Source organism: Herpailurus yagouaroundi, unplaced genomic scaffold (genome assembly GCF_014898765.1).
Source record: "Herpailurus yagouaroundi ecotype Mexico unplaced genomic scaffold, PumYag 67569, whole genome shotgun sequence".
Lineage (NCBI taxonomy): Eukaryota > Metazoa > Chordata > Mammalia > Carnivora > Felidae > Herpailurus > Herpailurus yagouaroundi.
Genome location: NW_024420375.1, coordinates 3,705,362 through 3,725,796, shown reverse-complemented (window position 1 = coordinate 3,725,796; position 20,435 = coordinate 3,705,362). Strand labels below are relative to the sequence as shown.

The 20,435-nt window shown below is 42.0% G+C and overlaps 1 protein-coding gene across 1 annotated transcript in view; it reads right to left on the bottom strand.

Annotated features, from left to right (window-relative positions):
- The window catches only part of NHSL2 (NHS like 2), a 279,106-nt gene that overhangs the window by 143,889 nt on the left and 114,782 nt on the right, over window positions 1–20,435 (bottom strand). The window contains exon 2 of the mRNA XM_040467830.1: window positions 8,118–8,186. Within this exon, the coding sequence (XP_040323764.1) occupies window positions 8,118–8,186 (69 nt within the window). The remainder of the gene's footprint in view (window positions 1–8,117; window positions 8,187–20,435) is intronic.

Below are 20,435 nucleotides of genomic sequence, written 5' to 3'. Positions count from 1 at the left end.
AACATACCCCTGGGCAGGCAGCATGGCGCTATTGTGGTAGAATGGGCCATTTTTATTCGAGGGTAAATTATCCAGGTACCAGCACCCCCACCAAGACAGAAATTCCATAGAACTGGGGAATGTTATGTCAGCAGTGTACCCACAGGTAGCCAGATCCACCTCCATACCCACACTGTTAGTCTATCCAGAACATCAGGCCCAATAAGCCCAGCTACTAACCCAGCTCATCTTCCCCTATATACCCTATATGGATGGACACATCAATGAGAGCACCCTGCTGGGAATGGGTGGTTCCATAGTTCTCCAGGACCTCACCCTACAGAAAGCAGCATGTAATAGGGGGCTGCTCCTAATTCTTGGTACTTCCCAACCTCCACCGTTCATACTTGCAGTCATCCTGGGCTCTCCCAGACAGAAAATCAGGACTCCACTGTCTCCTCATGTTACTATGTGCTGCTTGTCTACCTCATCCACTCCTCAGTCCCTTCCTTGAAGTCCAACGAAGTACATTATCAAGCCAGAATTTGGGGAGTTTTTTTTCTTTCTAATCAGGAAAAGGATTTGCCCCCACCTTGGGGTACCACTGAACAACAGACCTAGTGCCCAGAGTCCATGTTTCTAATAAATATTTACCCATGGAGTTTGAAGTACAGGCTTTTACAAATACATAGGAACAAACGTGTGGGGGGTGGGGTGGGAGGGTATTGTGTGGGTTATTTAGCCCCTAAGCATCTTTCATGTGAGCCCTGGTGTTCTTTGTGAAGGAGAAAAAGTTGTATGGAAAAGAGGAGAAAAGATGTCAATTCTCCTTAAATTAATCTGTAAACTCATTACCATCCCAATCAAATCTGCACAGGAATTGTTCATAGAACCTGACAAACTGATTTGAACATCCATAATGAAGAGAATATTTATACGAAGAGCTAAAACAATTGTGGGGGGGGACAATGAGGAATAATTTATTATACAAGGTATAAAATCTATAATAATTAATAAGATGTGATATTGGCACAGAAATAAACAAATGAATGAAAGAGAATAGAAAGCCCTCAAATCAACACATTTAAAGATACTAAATAAATAATCTAAGTGGCCTTTACAAGCCAATGGTGAAAGGATTGACTGTTCAATACATAGTATGGGAACAACTGGCTTTTCATTTGGAAAAAACTAAAATTAGATCCCTACTGCATTCTAAACACACACACACACACACACACACACACACACACACACACACAATTCCAGATAGCTCAAACAACTAACATAAGAAATAAAACATAGGGGTGCCTGGGTGGTTCAGTTGGTTAAGCATCTAACTCTTCGATTTTGGCTCAGGTCATGATCCCATGGTTCGTGAAATCGAGCCCTACATTGGGATCTGCGCTGAAATGACAGTGCAGAGCTTGCTTGTGATTCTCTTTCTCTGCCCCTCCCCCACTCAAGTTCTGTCTCTCAAAATAAATAAATATTAAAAAAATAAAACATACCTATAACTACAATGGAAAGTATATAGATGTAATTGTTTGTGACTTTGGTGTACAGAAATCCTTTTAAAACAACACACACACAACACACAAGGCATAAAGGAATGGCTGATAAATCTGAATCTACATCAAAAACACTTCTTAGATGAAAGACACCATCAATAAAGGCAAAAGACAACTGGTAAACTGGGAGAAATATATTACTTGCAACATATTATTAGGTAAAAAATTAATCTCTCTCTGTGTGTGTGTGTGTGTGTGTGTGTGTGTAAGAGAGAGAGAGAGAGAGAGAGAGAGAGAGAGAGAGAGAGAGATTTCTGTAAATCAATAAAAAGGGAAACAACCCAAAGGAAATATGGCAAAGTATATGGTCAACCTATTCAGGAGAGTTGCAATTAGCCAATAGACATTTGAAGAAATGCTCAACCTCTAGTAATCAAGTAAATGAAATGAAATAAAAACAACCATCAGATACCATCTTTCACCTGTCACCCTGGTAATTAAAAGTTTGATTTTATCAAGTGTTGGCATGGAGGTGAGCAAAACGGCTACTCTCATACACTCCTGGGTGGAGTACAGCATTACTGGCAGGAATTTGGAAGCACCTAGTAGTATGTAAAATACACATGTTCTATAATCCAGAGTGTGTAAGATGATTTACTTATTATTTAATTTATTCTATACATATATAATATAATGTATAATATATATTTACTAAATTGTTGAAATAAAATGATTTAATAATTTATTTAATATTTAATTATTTAATATTTATTGAATGGATGTTTATTGAAATATCAGCCATCAAAATGTAGAAACAATCTAAGTTCATAAAATAGGTAAATAGTTAAATAAACTGATAAAATTCATACTCTGCAAAATTAGTTAACATTTTAAAAGATTAAGTTAGGACTTCTGCTTCTGGGAAGACAGAGTAGATATACATTTCCTTATTCCTCAAGTAAAACTACAAACTACAAACTAAGTACAACCAAAACCCCTCAACAATATAAATAAAACAACACAAAAGACTCGGAAAGATCGAGGGAGGAAGGAACACCAGCGAGAGGCCTCAGAACTCGAGGAATGACATGTCGGTATGTTCCCTGGATCTCTGTTTTGCTTCATATATTCCAGAGTTGAAGCTCAAAAAGCTTGCAATCTGGAAACACCAATGGGTGCAGACAAAAGCAAAACCAAAAAGTCTGTGCCTCTAACCAAAGGACCAGAAAAGGAGATAGACTAGCAAGGTAGAAAATTCTAGACAATAACTCCTTTGCTTCAGCAAATACCACAGGAAGAAAAAAATGTGGCTCCATCCCCAACCCCACCTGCAATGGAAAGGTTGAAAAAAGACTTCTACCCTTGCTAAGCCATAGCTAGGTACCCCAGGTACCCCAAACCTCCCTACTAGGATGATAGCAGAGAAGGCTGAGTGGGGAGCTGGGATAGACCCACTAAATGAAAAATCAGCAAGGATATAGAAGAACTCAGCGACACCCTCACCCAACAGGATCTAATTTGACATTTATAGAACACTCCATCCAACAACAGAATAATACCCATTCTTTTCAAATGCCCATGGAACACAGACTATGTTAGAGCACATCCTGTGCCATAAAACAAACCTTGACAAATTAAAAAACAATGAAAAGAAAATGGAATGTATTCTTTACCCACGATGGAATCAAAGCAGAAGTCAACAATAACAGAGAGATAACAGGAAAATATCTAAACACTTGAAAACTAAACAGCACAGTTTTAAATAACCTATGGGTCAGAGATGAAATCTCAAGAGAGATTTTAAAAATACATTGAACTGAATGAAAATGAAAATACGACATAGCAAAATTTGTGGGATGCAACTAAATCAATGTTCATTAAAGGGAAATCTATAGCACAAAATACTTACACTAGAGAAGAGAAAAGGTCTCAAATCAATAATCTAATTTCTTACCTTAAGAACTAGGGGGTGGGGATCAAAAATAGAGCCAAAGCAAACAGAAAACAGGAAATTAAAATAAGAGGAAAAATCAATAAAATTGAAAACAGGAAAACAATTAGAGAAAATCGATGAAGCAAAGAGCTGGTTCTGTGAAAAGATCAGTGAAATTGACAAACTCTGGTAAGACTGACAAAGAAAAAAAGAGAAAACACAAATTACTAATATCAGGAACAAAATGAGTATCACTTCAGACCCCTCAGAAGTCAAAAGGATAATAAAGAAATACTAACAACAACTTTGCACACTTGGAGAATTTTGACAAAATTAACCAAGTCCTTGAAAAACACAAACTCCTAAAACTCACTCAATAGGAAATAGATGACTTGACTAACCCTGTAACTATTAAGAAAATTGAATTCATGATTTAAACACCCCCAAAAGAAATTTTCCGTTTCACTGGAGAATTCTACTAAATGTTAATACCAATTCTACACAATCTCTTCCAGAATATAGGAGAGAAGAAAATGCTTCCTAACTTATTTTATGAAACCATTACTATCTTGATGCCAAAACCAGTAATATGTAAGAAGAATTATATACCATTATCAAGTGGGGTACATTCCAGGGATGCAAGACACTTTCAGTACCTCAAAATAAATCAATGTAATCCACCATATTAACAGACTAAAGAAGAGCAATCACATAATTATATCAATGCAGAAAAAGCACTTAACAAAATCCAGCACCCATTATGATTTTTTAAAAAAGCCTTTCAGAAATAGGAAAAGAAAGGAATTTCCTCAACTTGAAAAATAGCATCTATAAAAAACTTATAACTAACACTAAACTTAATGGCGAAAGACTGCATGCTTTCCTCCTCAGATTAGTAACAAGACAAGGATGTGTTAAAAAGAAAACCACAGGCCCCACAGGCACCTAGGCCAAGTCACCAAACCAGGGCTTAATCCATAACCTAACTGTACTTTCAACCTCCCTAGAAATGTAGTCTTAACTGGTGAGTCAGAAATTTTCTGATCAGCACCAATGAGGTAATCTGTCACATGGGTTCTCCATTCCCCAAAGGAAGATGAGGTAATCCACCTAATAAGACCTCCTGCCCTTCTCCTTCTAAGTTACAGTGAACTTGCCTTAAACAATCTTTTCCTTTCTTTTGATAACTTCTTATCCCACCCTCCTTCCTATATACCTACCATTTTGTACAACTCCTCAGAGCTCCCCTCTATTTGCTAGATGGGATGCTGCCCAATTCATGAATCACCTAATAAAGCCAATTAGGCCTTCAAATTTACACAGTTGAATTTCTGTTGTTTAACAGATGTCTGCCTTCACTACTCTAATTCAACATAATGCTGGAAGTTCTAGCCAGTATAATCAGGAAAGAAAAGGAAATGAAAGGCATACAAATTGTAAAGGAAGAAATAAAACTGTCCCTATTTGGGGGCACCTGGGTGGCTCAGTTGGTTAAGTGTCCAACTCTTGATTTTGGCTCAGGTCATGACCTCACAGTTTGTGAGATTGAGGCCTACATCAGGCTCCCCGCTGACAGTGGAGAGCCTGCTTGATATTCTGTCTCTGCCTCTCTCTCTCTCTAAAAATAAATAAATAAACATTAAAAAAAAAAAAAAAACCACTGTCCCTATTTGGAGAGGACATGATGGCACATGTAGGAAGTCCCAAAGCTACAAATTCCTAGAACTAATAAGTGAGTTAAGCAAAGTTGCAGGATACAAGCATATACAAATAAATGGTATCTCTATATACTAGCAATGAAGAAATGGATGCCAAAATTAAAAATACAATACCATTTACAATTTCTCAAAATGAAATATTTAAAACTTATTATGTGGCTACAATAATAAAGACCTGGTGGTCTTTATGGTCCTGGTGGAGGGATAGATACATAGATCAATGGAGCAGAGTAGAGAACCCAGAAATCAGACCTACACAAATACTCCCAACTGATTTTCAGTGAAGGTGCAAAAACAATTCAAAGGAAGAAAGATAGCTTTTTCAAATAGTGCTGGGGCTATATGTCAAATATATCTCAACAGAGCTGGTAAATGCCTCACAAACTTAAATGTTAAATGGAAAACTAAAATTTTTAGACAAATAAAAATGGACTCTAGAGCTAGATCTTATACTTGATGATCAAAACATGACATGAAAAGTCAATTCACTGAAAAGGATATATAGATAGCAAGTAAGCACATGAAAAGATGTTCACTTGCCATCAGGGACATGCAAATTAAAACCACAATAAGATATCGCCACATACCTAAAAAAAAAAAAAAAAGTGACCACACCAAATTCTGGTGAAGATGCCAAGAAACTGGATCCCTCATACATTGCTGAGAGGAATGTAAAATGATATGGCCATTTTGCAAAAGAGTTTGGCAGGTTACTTTAAAAGCTATATTTGCAACTACTAGACGACCCAGCACATGCATTGTTGGGTATTTACCCCAGAGAAATGAAAACTGCCCACATAAAAACCCGTTTTATGATTGTTCGTGGCAGCTTTATTTATAATAGCCAAAAAATTAGAAACAATCCAGATGTCCTTCAATGAGTGAATGGATAAGCTACGTGTGGTATATCCAAGCCATGGAAAGCTACTCAGTAATAGAAAGGAACAGAATGTTGACACACACAACAATCTGGATGAATCTCCAGATAATTCAGCTGACTAAAGAAATCAAACCATCCCTAATATACTAGATATGCTATTTACATGACATTATTGAGATGACCTAATTTTAGGAATGGGGAACAGATTAGTGGTTGCCAGAGATTAAGTAGCAGGTAGGACTGGGAGGAAAGTGAGTGTAGCTGTCAGAAAAGGGAACTTGAAAGATCCTTGTGATGATGGAAATCTTCTATATCTTGACTGTATCCATGTCATTGTCCTGCTTGAGATATTGTACTATAGTTTTGCAAGAGGGGCACCTGGGTGGCTCAGTCAGTTAAGCGTCCAACGCTCGGTTTCAGTTCAGGTCATGATCTCACTTTGTGAGATAGAGCCCTGAGTCAGGCTCTGCACTGACAGCGTGGAGCCTGCTTGGGATTCTATCTCTCCCTCTTTCTCTGCCCCTTACCCATTCTCTCTCTCTCTCTTTCTGTCTCTGTCTCTGTCTCTCTTGCTCTCCCCCTCTCTCTCTCTCTCAAAATGAATAAATAAACACTTATAGTTTTACAAGAGGTCACCACTGAGGAAAACTGGGTGGAGGGTATGTGGAGTTTCTCTGTATTCTTTCTTTTTTTTTAAAGTTTGTTTGTTTATTTGTTTATTTATTTCAAGAGAGAGAGGCAGAGAGAGAGGGAGAGAGAGAGAATCCCAAGCAGGCTCCATACCATTAGCACAGAGCCTGATGTGGGGCTTGGACTCATGACCCTGAGATCATGACCTGAGCTGAAATCAGGAGCACTTAACCGACTGAGTCACCAAGGCGCCCCCTCTGATTATTTCTTAAACTGCATGTGAATCTACAGTTATCTCACTATTTAGTTAAAAAAAGAATGAGTTAGATCCATGTGTCCCAACATGGCAAGTTTTCCAAGGTATATTGTTAAATGAAAAAAGTAAGTTACAAATCAATATATATGGTTTAATAGCATTTATTTTGAATACCCACACACAACCAAACTATGTATATATAGAAAAAGACTTGGTAGAGGGTACTCTACACTGATGACAGTGGTTACCTCTAGGGAGCAGAGTTGGGAAGGGGAGAGGATTTTAATCATATCTGGGTTTTTTTTTTTCACTATGAGAATATATTCATATGCAACTTGTGATTATCCTGGACATAGTTACAGTGTTCTAGGAATCCAAACCTGTTTTGCTTGCCCTAAACTGACCTATCCCTGCTTCACCACCAGAGGACCCATCTCATGACCCCCTGCCCTTGAACCTCAAGGAAGTGGCTCTAGAGCCTACCTAATTTGGAAAGAGCCCCACCCATACTACCTTTGAAGTATGCAAGTAGTACCTGGAAGGGCTGATATACCCATGACCATGAATCTATCCACTGCTGATCAATGCAACAGTAGTTTTCATAAGTCAAGTTGACAAACAGATATGCAAGTTTCAATCCTGGAGGCAGCAAAGAGCTCCCTACCCTCTGACCCAAAAACATGGCAGTAGTTGAGCCTCTTTGGAAGAAACAGAGAACAGCAGGCATGAGTAACAATTGGATACGTATACTCAGCTGTGCCTGGAGGAGAGCAGACTCATAGTAGGGTGGCCCCTGAGAGTGCATTCATTCATTCACCATATATTTATTGAACACCTACTATATGCCAGGTATTATTCTAGACACTAATAACCACAGTGAATAAAAGGAAGTCCCTGCTCTCATGGGGCTCTCATTCTAGTGGGGGAGCAGACGATAAGCAAGATAAATAAATTATATGTTAGGTGGTATTAGGTGCCGTGAAAGAAAACACAGCATGGAAAGAGGATATAAAGTGTTGGGAGTTGGGGGTTGAAATTTTAGAAAAGGTGGCCAGAGAAGGCCTCACTGAGAGGGAAACATTTAGGTGGAGATCTGAAGGACAAGAGAGAGCCAGCTACAAAAATATCCAGTGGTTCTGGATATCTTCTGTTTCCCCCACTAGATCTTCTCCACCCTTCTCCACCCAGCTTTGTGCCCTGGTAGGCTGACCTGTATGGACTGCATCAACAGGTTCCCTTGCCCTCTGGCTTCGGGTTAGGTTTGACCAATGGGAAGCACCTGCAAGGAGATCAGAAAGAAAAAGAAAGTGAGATTTTTTTTTTCACTAGCTCTCTCTTTGCAGGTTCCCCATGGGTTGGCCACATCCCTCCACCAAAGATCACAGCCCTGAAAGGTGGCCCTCTCCATACAGCAACCTTTCCCTAGTTCCCATAACCACTCTCTTCCAGGATCCTGACTGATACCCTGGGGATAAAAGCATTCTAGGCAGAAGTAAAAACAAGTACAAAGCACAAACCTGCCTGGAAAGCTTAAAGAATGATCAGGAGACAAGCATGGCTGTAATGGAGGAGGTGACAGATGAATTTGTAGGAGATATTGTCAAGGACATAAGGGGGCTCCAGATTATGAGCTTCTTGCAGGCTACCATAAAGGCTTTAGCTTTTTTAAGAAAAAAAATTTATGTTTATGTATTTGTGAAAGAGAGAGAGAGAGCGCATGCATTAACTGGGAGGGGCAGAGACAGAGGGAAACACAGAATCCGAAGCAGGTTCCAAGCTGTCAGTACAGAGCCTGACGTAGGACTCGAACTTATGAACCATGAAATCATGACCTGAGCCAAAGTTGGACGCTAACTGACTGAGCTACCCAGGCACCCAAGGCTTTATCTTTTACTATGAGTGAGATGGGGAGCAGTTGGAGGATGCTGAGCAAAAGATTGACATATTCAAACTATGCTTTTTTAAATGTTTATTTTTGAGAGAGAGAGAGAGTGCACACAACTGCGGGAGGGGCAGAGAGAGCCAGGGAGAGAGAGAGAATCCCAAGTAGGCTCTGCATGATTAGCACAGAGCCCGATGCATGGCTCAAACTCACAAATCGTGAGATCATGATCTGGGTTGAAATCAAGAGTCGGCTGCTTACCTGACTGAGGCACCCAGGAGTCCCTATTCAAACTATGCTTTAACAGCATTACTTTATGAGACTGGTGATGGGCAAGAGAGGGTGATGGCTTGTAGTAGGGTAGTAGCAATGATAGCAATGGAGGTAGTGAGAAGTGGTTGGATTCCAAATAGATTTTGAAGGTTGTACAGAAGCATCCTCTTCAGTAGAATGACCAGAGCAAAGGCCCAAACCCAAGCACAGAGACTTGTTACCCTGCTTATCATTGCATGTCACTGAAAATTTTGTTATTCAACAAGATTTCAGAAGGCCTTGCATGCAGCATGATTATTACCTACCACTTATGTGAGACACACAATTCTAGGCCAAAGGCCAAACCCAAAAGGTCCCCGGACTATACCTGACTCCAGAACAACTCCAGAAAACTATCATCATGGATTTTCTAACCAACCTGCTTCCCTCTGCCTAAAGCCACAATTCTACAGGGGTCATACTGGGTGCCATTTTGCCTCCTGATTGGCTCCAGTCACTCTACCTCCATCAGCCCCTCCATGAGCTGGCCTAGCCAAGTCACATCAGAATTCTGGGAAACACTGTCCATACCCGACCTGTCCATACCTCCTGTCTCTGCTCACCATCACTCACAGGCTGGCAGCAGACAGATCGCATCCATCATCAACTGAGCAGACAGGGATTGGTTCCAGGGGCAGTCAGAACACAGTGTGGCCAACATCTCAAAGGTACCATGATTTTGATAAGGAATTTTACATTTGCCTGGGAAAGCAGGCAATCCTCAACCACAGGAAGATCATTGGGAGGGAAGAGAAAATAGAAAACTTGGCCCCATAGGCTGAAAGCCCCCTGCCTGAAGCATCTTCTGGGAACAAAAGCACCCTGGCATCTTTGGGTGCATACTGTTCATTCTCGGGATAAGGCCTGTTGCTTCATATTTGTGAACCCCCAGCAAAGGCACCCAGATGGAAACTAGAGAACAGCACATGATTCTGAAAGCTCGCTCCAGAGCCAGGAAAAACTGATGGTATTTTGTTTATGTTCAAAGAAATCAATCCAAAGAGATCAGTCCCACAGCCAAAGTCAGCAAGGCTGGGGAGCAAGCTGCTGCCAACTAGGGAGGGGACGACCTGCACTGGAATCCTAGATCCAAGATTTTCAGGTTGTGCTCCCTTGGGTCAAATTTTTAACTCTCCCAAGACCTCAATTTTCTAACCTGTAAAATAGGGGCAATACCTACCTCAGAGTTGCATTAGGAATAAAAATTAGCTCATGTGTATAAAGCGTGTCTGGCATCGCATATGGGATACTAGCTGCTCACAACATGTTCATTTTCTTCTTGTGCCCAGTTTTGTTGGGCAAGTTCTAGGCCAGTGGTGTGGAGCAACTACATGGCCCCAGTGGCCCCTGGTGCCCTTAAGAAGAACTCTCTGAGGCATTCTCCAGATCTTTTGTGTCAATGCTGTTTTCTGCTTTTTACTAAATGGGCGTCCTAGGCAGCTGGCATTTGATCCCAGCAGGACATGGTTGCATGCACAGCTTGGCACCAAAGGGCACTAATGCCTATTAATTAACTGTACGTTTAGCTGACCTGCCTAAGCAGTTGCTTTCATTTCTAGGATTCCAAATCTTTCTTATTCCATTCCAGGTTATTTGAATCCCTTATCTTTGCTCCCCTCTCTCCTCTTTCATTCTCTCAGTCCCTCCTGTCTTCTCCACACTGCTCCTTCTACCTGTCCTTTACCTGCTCTCCATCTTTTTCCTTTCCTTCCCTAGCTCTTTCATGAACCCTCATCCAAAAACAGTGCTTATGGGGAGAGAGCAGTTAAAAGTGGCTTAAGTGGAGCCATGGTTAGGCCTGGAGGAGACCATTCCACTTCCACTTTGCCCTGTTGTACCAGCCCATCCCAAAATCCACTTTCCCACTCATTCACACTGAGCTTAGTAAGGGGATTACAAAGCCAAACAAGACATGGCTGCTTCCCTCACAGAGCTTCTAGTCTAGTGGGAAAGGCAGACAGCCCCATAGTGCATATGAAGAGCTGGAGAGGGGATGCAGAGGTAGGAAATCTGCTTGCCAGGAAAGGGTCCAGGAAAGTTTCACAAAAGATAGGAGCCTCGAACTGGTCTTGAAGCCTGAGTGTATTTTTCCAAATGGAGAAAGGGGTCAAAAGGCATCCCAGGGGAGGAGGTGGTGCAGAGGTGAGAAGGGCAGTATGTGTTTGGGGGCATTGTACGGCCAGATGGTAAGGTCTAGAAGATGAGCAACAATGAGCCCAGGAAGGAGAATCTAGAGCCAGCTTGCCAAGACAGTGTCAGGTTGATGTGAAGCTGGACCTGCAGGTGGTTAGGATGCAAGTCTGAAGAGGTAGGACCTCATGAATGTTGGGAAGGCACACGATGAATGCTGTGTTTTAAGAAAATAATTCTGGAAGGCAGAGACCAGAAGAATGGAGGCCAGTTAGGAGGCTGCTGCAATGGTCCTGGCACAAACTGAGATCCTGAACTAAGGTGTTGACTGTGGGAATGGAAATGAAGGGGCAGAGAAGAGATACCACTGGGGCCTACTTCTCTAGCTCTGGCCTTTATCCTGGATTCATTCTTCACCTTTCCCCCATTCCCCAGTTCCTTCTCCTTTGATAATCTTTTTTTTTTTTTTTTGAGATAGAGAGAGAGAGAGAGAGAGAGAGAGAGAGAGAGAGAACAAGTGGTGGGGAGGGCAGGGCAGAAGGAGGGGCAGAGTGAGAATCCTAAGCAGGTTCCTCGCTCAGTGCAGAGCCCAATGACACATGGCTCGATCCCACGACTGTGAGATCATGACTTGCACGGAGATCAAGAGTTGGACGCTCAACTGACTGAGGCACCCAGGCGCCCCTCCTTTGACAATCTTAATGGATCCTGGGTCTCAGCTCTAACTCCCACCTCAACGTGGATTTATCCTAAATCCATACATTGAGATCTGACCTGTCATCTGGCCCTGGGACCAGATTCTTGCTGCTGTCTAGACAGTCTCAAGTAACCAATTCATCAGCATGTTCAAAACTGTCATCATGGTGCCTGCACACTAGTCCTAACCCAGCTTGGGAGAACCATGCACCTCATGACATTATGGGCTCCGGGGGCCTAACTTACCAACTGAAGGATCATTTTACTTCTTTGTAGGGCAAACATAATTTCCAAGTTCTAAGCCACCAATTTATATGTTGACTTAGAGGACTCAAGCACATTCACACCTTGGGGAATGCCTTCCTTCAGTCACTCACTGTCAAGTTCCCCAGCAGTGGTCCTCAGCCAGGGGTGGTCCTTCTAGCCCCTGGAAGTATTTGGCAATGCATAGAGACATTTATGGTAGTCACAGTGACTTCAGGGTACTAGTGACATTTAGGGCCCAGGAATCAGGATGTTAAATATCCTGCAATGCACAGGAACACCCCACACTGCAAAGAATGGTCTTACTCTAAGTGTTAAGATTAATCTAATGGAGAAACACTGTGACCATGAGCTCAATGAGAGCAAGGACTCTATTTTGTTCTTTACTGTGTTCCCAGCATGTAGCAGAGTACACAGCACATGAGGGTGTGCAGTAACTATTTGTTAAATTAATAAATCAACTCACCCCTTTGTATAACCAACACCTACTGTTGGTGCTGGGGATAGAAAAATGAACGAGAATTGGGCAGTGCCTTTGCACCTTGGCTAGCCTTAGCAGGGTAGCGTATAGACAATCTTGAGATGGGAGGCCAAAAGTCAAGAATGCCTCACCTTCTATAACTACCACCAGGCCCCTTCCTAATAAGGGCAATGCATTGCCAGTTATATGCTGAATTGAAAATTCATTCATTCATTCAACCAACACTTGAATGCACATGAAACATTTTGCAGCACTTGCAAGACATCTTGCCGGAGCTGGGCTGGGAGGAGTGGAGGGTTGGGATGGGGGCTGGAAGTGGAGTTGGGGCCTGAGGGGTTCCTGCCAAGCTCAGGGCAAGAGCAGACAGGCCCAATCAGACAGTCTCTTGGGACTGGGGGGGGGGTGGGTCTGGTGTGAATGGAAATATGTGCCACATGGCCTGAATTGCAGGGGCCGGCCTCAGGCTCCCACAGTCCCAAACACTTCCAGATGGATTTATTTATAACTCCCAAACCAGAGGCAGCTCTCAGCTTCTTTTCTTCACTCTCATCCCCACTACTGGAGCAAGTCTTGGCCGCCCCTTTCCACTCCGGAAACCAGCAGGAGACGGGGAATGTGCCCTACTGCTCTACCACAGCCGCAGCCTGGGCTTCTGGTCACCGCCTGTCCCCTAGGTGGCAACAGCAGCTCACTGTGTGGGTGTGCCAACAGAGTGGCCATACCCACTCCCACCCACTTGGTCATCTGGGCTTTCTCAGGCCAGTCACTAAATGGGTAGTATGAGCTGGGCACATTCACTCTGGTAAGTTTCTGTTCCAGACCTGCCTCTGCTTCATAAAAACCACAGTCACACCCATGTCTTCTCATCCTTGGTCTTCAGGAGATTCTGAGCTCCCTCCCCTCCTCCACCTTCTCCCACATGATACTGCTTCTCACCATATAGGCTGCCAGAGGCTTTGGACTCTTTTTCAAAATGGAAAACTGAAGCTCAGAGAGGTTAAGTAACTTGCCCAAGGTCACACAGCATGTTAAACAGCAGAGCCAGAAGCCTAAAGCTCTGAGCTCTGTCCCTGACACTAGTGCCTCTTAAACCTCAAGTTTCCCAGTGTATGAAATGGGGCTAGTGTTTGGCAGGTGGTCTGGTTAGAAGTGTCAGTTCTGGAACTGCTCTGCATGGAGTGTGTGATAGTTCTGTCATTTACCACCTGAAGGACCTTTGATGAGTTCCTCCTCCTCTCCTCACCATAACTCAATTTCTTTATTTTCCGTTTGAGGATTAAAGAGATAATGGGCATAAATGGTTAGGATAGTGTCTGGCCCACAGTAAACCCACAACAAATAATAACCAATTTAATACTTTATTACTCAATTGCATCTTTGTAGAGCTCATGGTTCCCATCTTTTGAAATATGGGCCAGGCCCCATACAAACCTTGCCTCCTGACTCCTCACATGCAGGGAGAAGTAAACTTGGGCCTGGAGAGATTGAGTGACTTGCCTAAGGCCACACTGGAACCCAGCTCTAGGTGATTCCAAGGTTACAGATTCCATGCTTCCTACAGAGTTTGCAGGATAAAAGCCCCCTATATGTGTGTCCTTAGATAATTCTCTGCCCTGATTCCCCCTCCCTGCCCTATCTTGCCTCCTTGAGGACTGGCCCAAAAGCTTCTTCCTTCCCAGAGGTTCAGCCCACCCAGCTGAACCTGAGGATTTTGGTGGACCCAAGCAAGGCCTGTGAGTATTTCAGGCCCAGAGGAGCCTGGTGGCACTGGGGCTGAGGCATTCCCACTTCCCTCCTCTCCTAGCCATGGTTGGAATTGGTGGCGGCTGGAGAGGACAGGGTGGCAAAGCAGACAAACTCTCCAGAGTCAAGCTTCTAGATGCCCTGTATCTGTTTTCTGCACATCCTCTTTTCTCTCCAAGTTACTTGGAACCAAGGTCTGGCAAACCCACCTCTGCATCCAAAGGTCTAGACAAATTCTCCTGCAGCTGTTCAGCAACACATGACACCAGATTTCTGCCCCAGTGGGAGTTTTTGGTGTTCTCACATCCTTTCTGTTTGTTGCTGTGCAAGTAAACATGCATAATTTCTCTATGTTCTCCCATCCCTCACCACACATCAGTACTGCCAGTGACAGCATGAGGGAATAGTACAACCTCTGAGCACATATGGGCAAGGGAATCAGTAAACACTTCTCTCAATTGAACATGACTCACCAAATGGGCTCCAAATCCCATCAACAATTAGGCTCAATCTATCTATATTCCCCTCGTCTTTTCAGTGGGTTTCCCAACATGCTCCAAATTCCTGATAGTCCAAGAATAAATGCAGAGTTATTTAATAAACGCTCAAAGGGGCACCTGGGTGGCTCAGTCGGTTAAACATCCCACTTCAGCTCAGGTCATGATCTCGCAGTTCGTGAGTTCAAACCCCATGTCGGGCTCTGTGCTGACAGTTCAGAGCCTGGAGTCTCCTTTGGATTCTGTGTCTCCCTCTTTCTCTGCCCCTCCCCCACTTGCACTCAGCCTCTCTCTCTCTCTCCAAAACAAACATTTTTTAAAAAAATTTAATAAATGCCCAGAATGGAAAGGGTATTTAACAAACAAACAAAGCAACTCTCTACTCAAACAAAGTAACTCTCAGAGTTTGTGGACAAACTCTGCCATGGCAGCTCCTCTCTGCTTCCAGCACTGACACTTAGGAAAGCTTCCTCATCAGACAACGGTATTGGCCTTTACCTCTGAAGCTACCAGATCTACAGCCCCAGCCCTACTGTACAGGCTCGCTGAGTCTTGATTTCCTTCTCTGTTTTTCTGAGGCATCGCACAGTCAGGTACATAGTACTTCCTCAACAAACGTATCTTATAGAAACAGCAAATTCTTACTAATTCTAGAATCATTTAGAAGATGACCACTATTTCAGGAAATTATTTATTCTTTCAATATTTAGCAAGCATCTACTATGTACAGAGCAGCATGAGAGAAACAAAGTAAATTCAAAAATTCATAATAAAGATTAGAGCAGAAATAAAGTATACAGAAACTAAAAAAACAATAGAACAGATCAATGAAACCAAGAGCTGCTTCTTTGAAAACATCAACAAAATTGATAAGCATCTAGCAAGATTTATCAAGGAGAGAGGACCCAAATAAACAAAAACACTAATGAAAGAGGAGAAATAACAACCAACACTACAAAATACAAACAATTGCAATAGACTATTATGAAAACTCATATGGCAACATATTGGAAAACTTAGAAGAAACGTATAAATTCCTAGAAACACATAACCTACCAAAACCAAAGGAGATAGATGATAGAAAATTTGAACAGACCAGTTACCAGCAATGAAATTGAATCAGTAAACAAAAAACTCCAAACAAACAAAAGTCCAGGACTAGACTGCTTCACAGGTGAATTCTACCAAACATTTAAAGAGGAGTAATTACCCATCCTTTTCAAACTATTCCAAAAAAGGACAGAAGAAGGAAAACATCAAAAATCATTCTATGAGACCAGTATCACCTTGATAGGTGACCAGATAGACACCACAAAAAAGACACCTATAAGCCAATATCTGTCATAAACACGAATGCAAAAATCCTCAACAAAATACCAGCAAACTGAATTGAAGAATACATTAAAAAAAATCATTCACCATAATCAAGTGGGATTTATTCCTGGGATGCAAGGGTGGTTCAATATTCACAAAGCAATCAACATGAAACACCACATCAATAAGAGGAAGGATAAAAACCATATGCTCATTTCAATAGACACAGAAAAAGCATCTGACAAAGTACAACATCCATTCATGATAAAAATCCTCTACAAAGTAGCTTCAGAAGGAACATACCTCAACACAATAAAGGCTATATATGGAAAACCCACAGCCAACATCATACTGAATGGTAAGACACTTAGATCAGAAACAAGGCAATGATGTCCTGTCTCACCACTTTTATTAAACACTGTACTGGAAGTCCTAGCCACAGCAATTAGACAACATAAAGAAATAAAAGGCATCCAAATTGGTAAGGGAAAAGTAAAACTCACCATTTGCAGATGACATGATACTATATGTAGAAAACCCTAAAGACTCCACCAAAAAACTACTAGAACAGGTAAATGAATTTAGTAATAGTCGCAGGATACACGTAAAAGAATGAAACTGGAACACTTTCTTTCATTATACATAAAAATAAACTCAAAATGGATTAAAGACCTAAAACCATAAAAATCCTTGAAGAGAGCACAGGCAGTAATCTCTCTGACATTGACCATAGCAACATTTTTCTAGATATGTCTCCTGAGGCAAGGGCAGTAAAAGCAAAAATAAACTATTGGGACTAAATTAAAAGAAAAAGTTTCTGCACAGTGAGGGAAACAATCAACAAAACTTAAAGGCAACCTACAGAATAGGAGAAGATACTTGTAAATGACATATCTGATAAAGGGTTAGTATCCAAAATATATATACAACTGACGCAGCTCAGTACCCTCCAAAACAAATAATCCAATAAAAAATGGGCAGAAGACATGAACAGACATTTCTCCAAATAAGATGTACTGATGGCTAACAGACGCATGAAAATATGCTCAACATCACTCATCATCAGGGAAATACAAATCAAAACTACAAGGAGATATCACCTCACACCTGTCAGAATGGCTAAAATCAACAACATAAGAAACAAGTGTTGGCGAAGATGTGGAGAAAAAGGAAGTTGTGCACTGTTGGTGGGTATTTAAACTGGTACAGCCACTGTGGAAACTAGTGTGGAGGCTCCTCAAAAAGTTAAAAATAGAACTACCCTACAATCTAATAATCACACCATTGGGTATTTACCCAAAAAATACAAAAAACTTAATCCAAAGGGATACAGGCATCTGTAAATTTATTGCAGCACTATTTATAATTGCCGAACTATGGACACAGCCCAAATGTCCATTGATAGATAAATGGATAAAGAAGAAGTGGTATATATACAATGGAATATTATTCAGCCATAAAAAGAATGAAATCTTGCCATTTGCAACAACACAGGTAGAGCTAGAGAGTATTATGCTAAATGAAATCAGCCAGTCAGAGAAAGACAAATACCATGTAACCTCACTCAAGTGTTGAATTTAAGAAACAAAACAAAGGAGCAAGGAAAAGAAAAAGAGGCAAACTAAGAAACAAACTCTTAACCATAGAGAAGAAACTGATGTTTACCAGAGGGGAGGTGGGTGGGGGGAATGCGGGAAAGAAGTGATGGGAATTAAAGAATATACTTATCACGATGAAAAATAAAATAAAATGATTTAAAAAAGAAATGCAAAATAAAGTTTCTTTCCTCCAAGAGACTGTGATATAGCTGGACATTTGCACAAGCATGGAATATTTCAGAATGCCTTTATGAGCCAGGCAAGTACTATAAAGGAGTGAAGGAGGCTGGAGTAATATACTAATAAGGAGTGGTGGGGACTGTGGTGCCCTGGAGGGTGCACGTTCCATCTAAAGGGGAAGCCAAGGGGTACCTGGGTGGCTCAGTCCATTAAGCAGTTAAGCATCTGATGCTTGGTTTCGGCTCAGGTCATGATCTCACAGATTCCATGAGTTTGAGCCCCGCATCAAGCTCTGTGCTGATGGTGTGGAGACTGCTTGGGATTCTCTCTCTCCCTCTCCCTCTCTCTCTCTCTCTCTCTCTCTCTCTCTCTCTCTGCCCCTCCCCTGCTCACACTGTCTCTCTCTCAAAATAAATAAATAAACTTAAAAATTAAAAAAAAAATAAAATAAAGGGGAAGCCACTACCCCAATCCAGCTAATTACCATCCAGTGGGAATGCAGAGCCAATATTACCAGACTTCTCTGTTTTTCAAAGAAGCCAGAAATCCACATTATATGGGAATATTACTGATTCCCACATGTTACCTAATAATTTTGAAAAGTCACAAACCATGTGCAGATCAAACAAAACATACCAGTGGGTATTATTTGGCCCACCAGCCACCAGTTTGAGACCTCTCCATAATGGTAGATGATAAAGTGTCAAAATAAGTGTTACTGACAATAAGTTCCGTAGGTACTCAGAGGAGGACAAGAGTCCCTGGAGATGGTATAATCTGGAAAGTTTCCTTCAAGGTGGCAGAATTCAGACAGGTCCCCAAGTGTGGGTGTGAATCCGATAGGCAGAAAGGAGGGGGACAAAGCTTTTGGCAAGGATAGAGGGGGAGAAAAGAAGGTTGTGGTCAGAACTCAGAAGCAATGTGGAAGTGCTTCTGGCTGTTGTGAAGGCTTCCTGGGGGAAGGGGCAGCTCCTAGCCATTGGCTGGTGTCAGTGGAGGTTTCTCACCTGGGATCTCAGGGTGGAGAAAACAAGGGAAAGTGGGTGACTACTACTTAGAAAGTCTGAATCTGAAAAGCCAGAGAGTAATATTAAACACAGACAGACAGATGCTTCATCAGCAGGCATGGGAAAAGAACAATTTAGTTAAGTCCAGGGGCTTTTCTAGGATACAGCAATGTAAATATCTAGGAGAATAGCAAATAAATAAGGTGTGATCCTGGGTGGTGGCTAGAAACAGGCCCAGAAAGTGAGACCTCAGTAAGTGCACAGGTAAAATATATGTCCAGGATTAAAAGCCCCAAGGATCAGAAACCATTCTCCCACAGTGCTCTCCGGCAGGCTGGGAGAGTAAATGAAGGCAAGAGGGTATCTTAACCCCAAAGTGGAGAGCGAAGGACATGCGGCATATGCATGTGTCAGGGAGAATAATCTCAGTCTCGCATGGGATTATGCAACTACTAAAACAAGAGGCAAAGTAGGTAAGGGTCAATGGAAAAAGCACAAGTGTGGTAGGCAGAATTCTGGCTCCCCGAAGTCATCCATGCCCTAAATCCCCAGAACCTATGAATATGTTAGGTTAAATGGCAAATTGTACGTGTGTGCGCAGGGAAGGTTTGGAGATGGAATTAAAGTAGCTAATCAGTTGACCTTGAGATGGGGAGAGTATCCTGCACCTTCCAGGTGGCCTCAATGTGGTCACAATCAATGTTAAAAAGGAAGGCAAGAGAGGCAGAGTTAGTTAAAGAGATGGGATACCAGAAGGAGGGTCGGGGGACTGGGAAAGACCCAAGCAGCCATTGCTGGTTTTGAAGATGGAAGAAGGGGACAAAAGCCAAGCAATGCAGGCAGGGTCTAAAAGCTGGAAAAGGCAAGGAGGCATATTCTTCCCCTGAACCTCCAGAAGGAATGCAGGCCCTGCCAACACCTTGATTTTAGTCCAACCACACCTGTTTCAAGACTTCTGACCCCAGAACTGGAAGATAAGAAATTTTGTGTTGTTTGAAGCCACTAAACTTGTGTTAACTTGTGACAGCAGCAACGGGAAACTAATACAACCAGCTTTAGATCCAGACACATATAGGGTTTAATCCTGGCTCCACTATATACCAAGGACTTGACCTTAGTCCAGTCACTTAACCTCTCTGAACCACAGTATCTTCATCTCATCCTCATAAGAGGTGTCCACAATACTCACACTTCACAGAGTTGAAATGAAAAGCAACTGAGGTGATGAACACAAGGAGATAGCACAGCCTGGCACAGAGAAGGTGCTGGCAATGTTGTTTTCTTTCCGTCAATGCATTTGATGAAACACTAATTAATATTTGGGACCATTGGTGTTTTGATAAATGTTTAGCAACCAGGTCTCAAATAAAGACTAGGGTTTCATCAAATGCATTGACGGAAAGAAAACAACATTGCCAGCACCT